This window comes from Triticum urartu, chromosome 7, assembly GCF_003073215.2.
Source record: "Triticum urartu cultivar G1812 chromosome 7, Tu2.1, whole genome shotgun sequence".
NCBI lineage: Eukaryota > Viridiplantae > Streptophyta > Magnoliopsida > Poales > Poaceae > Triticum > Triticum urartu.
In genome coordinates this window covers 479,751,659-479,758,380 of record NC_053028.1, presented here as the reverse complement: position 1 = coordinate 479,758,380, position 6,722 = coordinate 479,751,659, and the positions used below count along the sequence as shown (strand labels likewise).

The 6,722-nt window shown below is 43.7% G+C and overlaps 1 protein-coding gene across 1 annotated transcript; it reads right to left on the bottom strand.

The window, feature by feature from the left end:
- Positions 1-5,341: 5,341 nt before the first annotated feature.
- On the bottom strand, positions 5,342-6,255 carry LOC125522294 (ferredoxin, chloroplastic-like). The gene has a single exon (XM_048687368.1). It carries the CDS (start codon positions 6,238-6,240, stop codon positions 5,548-5,550), a length of 693 nt encoding a protein of 230 aa, XP_048543325.1. The 5' UTR covers positions 6,241-6,255; the 3' UTR covers positions 5,342-5,547.
- Between the last annotated feature and the right edge of the window lie 467 nt (positions 6,256-6,722).

The window sequence follows — 6,722 nt, the reverse complement described above, 5'->3', positions numbered from 1 at the left end:
TAACAACCCTATGTCTCAGAGCCCGGAGGCGGTCGACTGGATTATATGTGTGTGTGTTATAGGGGGTGTGAACCCTTGTGCCTGTGGAGGGGGGTGGCTTATATAGAGTGCGCCAGGACCCCGGCCAGCCCACGTCACAGAGGGTTTAAAGTACATTGAAGAGAGAACGTTACTGGTAACGCCCGCACTAAAGTGCTATAAATGACAATTAAGCCTATAAGTAAATACTTGACCGTTGCTCATGCAGAGTGGCTTTAGCTCTTCTGTCCGTCGAGTGACTTCTGCGACGGTCGAGTGACATTGATTCTTCCGAGTGGAACGTCTCTGGTCGAGTGGATGATGGTACCCTTTGGATGATCCTGGTTTTAGGGTGCTGTCCTAGGGGAGGATGTCTAGGTCAGGTCTATGACCCTACCCTAGGTACGTAGCTTCATCAATAGATCCAGTAACCAAACGCTCCCTGGCCTCCGTCGGAGTGAGTAGCGACCACATACGAATCAACGCCGTGGCTCGGAATATAACCTGCAAAAAATGAATATTTGTTGATCTGTTAAAAACCAAATCATTTCTGCAGTTCCATACTGCCCATAATAAAGCACATATTCCTACGCGAATGTGTCTTGCTGTTTCAGACTCTATCCCGTTAAGCCACGTTCCAAATAACGTGCTGACAGAACTCGGAGGAGTAATAATAAAGGCAATGTGGACCGTCCTTCATAAAACTTTTGCCAACGGGCAATCAAGAAAAAGGTGTTCGATGGTTTCATCCCGATCACAGAAACTACACCTAGTAGGTCCTGTTCAATAACGCTTTGCCAAATTGTCCTTGGTTAAGATGACTTATTTATGTACAAAGCACATAAACACTTTAATTTTTAAAGAAACTTTGACAGCCCAAACATATTTGGAACTAGGAATAGAGCTTGAATTGATAATATCAAGATACATTGATTTAACTGTAAACTCTTCAGACTTAGTAAGCTTCCAGCGTAACTTGTCGGGTTGTTGAGATAGCTGAACTTCCATCAGTCTACTCACTAGATGAAGCCACTCTTTCCAATGATTACCGGCTAGCGTCCTCCTGAACTAAATATTAAGCGGAATGATTTGAAGTACCGTTGCAACGAAAACATCACGCCGTTGAATAATACGATACAAAGACGGATATTGAAGTGTAAGGGAAGTCTCTCCGAGCCCAGCATTCTCCCTGAATCATGTAGCATCACTTCCCTCGTGGCAAGCACTTCCGCACAAGTTCATGTGGTTCTTCTAGTCGGCTAGCATAGCTGCACTTGGCAGCATAACAAGCAACACGTGACGTAGACTCGTAAGTTGTGGCAGGGGCAGCATGCGCGGGCGCGACCTGCAGTTTTCCAAGCAGCAAGCTTGTTCGGCTTGGCGAGTCATCAGACAAACAGGCGCCACAGTATGTGTCGGGTTCAGCGATATCCACAAGGTTCCGAGGTCACGAAGGCTGGCCAACGTGTCCGGCTTGGGGCATGTGGCATGGTGGCGAGCTCGTTGGGGCCTGAACTCCCATGAAGCGGATGACGTACCTAGTTCCGCGATGGAATCGCATGGAGGAGCTCAGGTGACACGGCGTAGCAGTAACGCAACGATGATTGGCTCGACGAGTCGACGAGTGCAGCTGACTTTGCCAAAGACCGGCGAGTCATGGATGTCGATGGGATGGATAGAAATCGATCTGTTCAATAAAGAGTTCATGGCGTCGCAAGTTCCGTGGAAAAAAAATCATCCATATGAAGCAGATGCAATCATCCAACGATATTCCTTGGTTCCTTAGATAACACGCTGTTAGCCGATACGAATCGGCCAAAGTATGCTAGTTGCCGAAGTAGCACGAGCGACCGACCACAAAAGAAAAGATGCCCACGTACTTAGAAGAGCTTAATTGATTCTTGTATAACATGAAAGAATCAGGAACTTGGACCACTAATCGAGGAAGCATCCGCGCAAAATATAGCAGAAGAAAATTCCAAGCATCAAGACTTGTGGTGAAGAGGAAGGCTACGACGGCACAGTTGTGCAGTGGAAGCAATCACGAGCGGCGACGGACGAAGACGGCAGAGTTGCACAGCTGATTAGGTTCCGAGCGGTGGCGGTCGAACCTTTGCTCTCTTTTTTAAGTACATCAATGTATCATATTTTTATAGAAAGCAGAAAGGTAATTACAAGAGACCGAACTTAGATGCACACGTTCAAGCTGGCCAACACCACTCCAACACCAACCAAGACGCACACGGCTACAATCTCACGAAAGGGTCTAAACCTCCAACACCTAGCCCTGCCCTAACCCAGTCTATCAACTCCGCTCTGAGGCTGGTCATAGTGGGGAATAACTTAAACTAGTGTCATGCATAGGACACAAGTCTATGTTACTATCTTTATAGTGCAAAGTGTTATAGAAGTAGTATCATATATGGTTGCATTTATTAGCTTAATAGACTCAACATTTTTTTGGGAAGCGCTACATGATGGTAACATAATATGTTACTCCAACCACCTCTCTCCTGATTAACTATGCGCCACATAAGCAAAACTTGTTTTGAGATGCGTTATGTTACTAGCTAAGTTACTCCTACTATGACTAGCCTAATGGACGCCACAAGTTGGGAAGGGGATACCTGATCCCACGGCCTGTTAAACACCCTCGTGTTGTGCTGCTTCCACAACGCCCAAGACGTACCTATGACAAAAGAATCAAAACCTCGTCGCACTTTGCCGTGCAATCTCGCTCTCTGCTCCGTCCACCAAGTAGAGAGGGTGATGTTCGTTGTCGGCGCGATGATGTTGAGCTGAAAGGAGTCAAGACATGAGTGCCACACTTCGCGAGCATATACGCATTGCATCAGGATATGATCCGCATTATCTTCTTCTTGGAGGCAAGTGTAGCATGGAGACGGCGCGTCCTGAAGCCCATGTCTGGCACGTCTGTCAGAAGTCCAAAGCCCGAGTTGGACCGCGAGCCAGGCAAAGATCTTGCACCGAAGGGGTGCCCAGCTTCTCCAGATGCCCTCCGCCATAGGGAAGCGCTCCAAGCCCAAACATAGCCTGTGGTAGACAGAACGCGCAGTATAAACTCCGGAGATGTTTGCCGGCCAGGAGAACTGGTCAGGTCTCAGATCGTTAGTTGGCCAGGAGAACCATTGCTCTTGATATCAATGCTATAAGTTCTCAGGGTGTGTGGTCTTCCTTATTTCTCTGTGCTTATTCGTGGTGCCACCTATAATTCGTAATACCGAGACTAGGGACCTTTTTTACTGTCTTTTCAAAAAGTGCACCTCTTATATTGATAAGATTCCTAGTATTTTTAACTAGTTTACTGGGATAGACTCCAGATCAAATTACCAATCACTATCTAATTTGTCTGTTAACGGATTCTATCCGTTGTGTTGCCGGAGCACGCGCTTGTGAGCAACACATCATAATAGATTGTAAATTTCTCTGATTATGTAAATAGTATATTGTAAATTTCTCTAATTATGTAAATAGTATATCTAGCTCCTTTCGATTATCTCTGTACCCGGATAGTCTTTCAATATAAATAGTATATTGTACTCCACTAATAATCAAACAACTTCCTTAAGGATATTTCAACATGTGATAATTCCATGATAATCAAGTAAATTAATTCCATGCATAAATACATGTATAATTTTATAATGAGGTATTCTGGATATTAGTAATTCCTAGTAATTAAATGTAGTTGCATGACACATAATTCCAACAGCCTCCACGCTCGCCTTGATCACGTCAATAAGCTCGAAACCGTGGAGCCAGTTCAGATTGCCGAACGCAATCTTCTCGCCTGCGAAAGCGGGAGCGCCCGGAGTGAGTGGGCTGAGCTGGAGCGACGTATTTTTACAGAAACACCACTAAATTTAATAATAGATCTTGTAAAAAACAATGAAATGCCACTACATGTCTGTATGCTAGAGACAAGGGCCCATTGTTACGAAAATAGTAGAAGGGAAAATTAATATGAAAAATAACGCAGACTGCGTTCGAATCCGAGACCTTGTCCTACAAGGCCAGCTGTTCTAGCCACAAGACAAGTTTGAGTTTCGTTCTCCACATATGATAACGAAGCTTAATGACCTATAGTTTGGTGAAAATATGTTAGTTTTTTTTCCTTTTTTATAATTTGGTGAAAATATGTAAATTATAATCAGAGTAAAAAAATAAAAATAGAATATTTGTGTGTTATAATTAATAGGAAGAAAAAAAATAACTTATTTAAAAGAATGTTCATGTAACTATACAAAATATTACGTATTACCTGCTTAAACAATATTTGTGAACTAAAATAATCTGTACAATTTTAAAAAGTAAACATATACTTAATAAAATATGATTAAAATATTATATTTGAATAAATGTTCATATCATTTTGGAAGGTGTTAAATTTTTAATTCCTGTAGGATATAAGAATTTTTATATTGTTTCAAAAAGTGTTCACATGTTCTATAAATTTTGTGTGTTTTTGAAAATATTTATACATTCTTAGACATTACTAAATAATTATATACTAATGGGAAGATAAATACGAGCCTTGTAAATCCCTAGACCGCTCAAATGAAAAGTTTTAAAATAATACATGTATATTTTTGTTAAATATATTACAAACATGGTGTTAATAGTTTTTATTAAATATATGGACACTTGTTTATGAAACTGTCAAAAATATATGAACATGAATATTTAACTCTATATATTATTGTGTTTAAGATTTATATACTTTTACAAAAAAATAAAAAGAAAAATAACTAAAATATGGCAACTGCAGCCCATTTAAGCCGGGTGCATGTTGGTGTATAGAACAATAAGCCTACTTATCTTAGATGGACAAGGAAATTGAACTAGTTCGTTGGCTAGCAGGACCATGCTTGTAGTGAGAACCTGCGTCGGCACTATTTTCATATGAACTTTCCCTTTGTGCTGTTTCCTGACGGGTCGGGGATTGTACAAAAATTGTTATTAATTCAGGGGTGTTCTGCAAAAAAAGCGTCGCTCCAGCCTCCAGCCCCACCTAGTCACTGACGCCACCCTGTCACGCCATGGAAGCATCATACACCGCTACATACGAGAATTGAACCGTATATGCACTTTGAGACAAGTTCTGACACTGGCTTTCCGTATTTTTCAACTTGTGACACCAAACTGCATATGGTGTGCAACTTTATGTATCAGCAGTGCATTTACCCCTTTGATTAAAGTAGAGATACTTTGACTTCGCATAAATTTATATGAAGACTAAAAAGGACCAGATGGAGTATGAGTTAAATCATAAGTAAATCGCGAGACACGCGTAACGGAGACATGGAGTACAATCTCATCTCTTTTCATTACTTGATTGACTTGAGAAAATGAACACTAGGCATTAATAAGCAAAAGCAATCAAAATCCGACCACAGCAGCAAGTACTAATTATACTTTGTAATTCCTCAATATCCTGATACAATTGGTACGTCGTGCATGGTACACGCGCACGGTGGAAACGGGTCGAACTAAACAAAATCAGTGAATTCAAGCGGTGAGCTCCTCCTCCTTGTGGGTCTCGATGACGAGGTCCGAGGTGGGGTACGCGGCGCAGGTGAGCACCCACCCCGCCTCGATCTGGTCGTCGTCGAGGAAGCTCTGGTCGGACTGGTCCAGCTGGCCGGAGACCACCTTCCCGGCGCAGGAGGAGCAGGAGCCGGCGCGGCAGGAGTAGGGCAGGTCGATCCCTTCCTCCTCGGCGTGGTCGAGGATGTAGACGTCGTCGGGGACCTCGAGGTCCACCTCGCCCTCCGGCGTAATCAGCTTCACCTTGTACGTCGCCTGCGCGCGGAGCCTCATGCCCCTGGCGGCCGTCAACGACAGCGGGAGCGCGACGCGGGATGCCGCCATGGGCGCCGCAGGGGCGGCGGGGCAGATGGAGAAGGGCAAGCGGAGGCTGCTCAGTACGGTGGCCATCGCGGCGGAGCGGCGAGCTAGCTTGGGAGGTACTACTCCGTAGACAGATAGCTCGACGAGACACGAGAGGATAGTGTTGGAGCTTGTGAGCTGAGAAGCAGCGGCAATAAGAAGGCCGGACGAGTTGGGCAGCTTATCCTGAACATGAGGAATGGTTGGGTTGGAGCGACCACGTTCACACGCTGAGGGAGTGGAAGGGGGATCCGTGCCACCCGGCCGGCGGTAGATGCCACCATGGATGTCGACAAGGCGTGTGGAGGCCATGCGATGGGGTGCATGCGTGGTCTTGGTTGTGTGCTTGGGGTATTTTGCATTGAGGTTCTGGTTACAGATTAATTTGATATAATTTTGTGACGTGTTTCGCCAACCAGCTTCCCTCATTTTCCTCCATTTATCTTTTTATAAGAGAAAAAGGGGAGCCTTATACTCCATCTGTAAAGAAATATAAGAATGTTTATATTGTAACGAATTTCTGAATTAATAGGCCTCTTTCATTCAGAGGATTCCCATATAATTTTTTGTGATGGTTGTTATTTAATCCCCAATGGTGTACCCTATTGGAGTTTCTCCATTGTGCTTGCATTAATATAAGAAATTTGCATTGACTCAAACAATTTGAGAGGAATTTTTTTGTTCTATTCTAGTACTAAATCAGCGATAACTAGTACGGAACGGAGGGAGTACGATCAAACAAAGTTTGGTTCAAAATTCACAAATGTTTTATGATTCTGTTGGACATCACATTG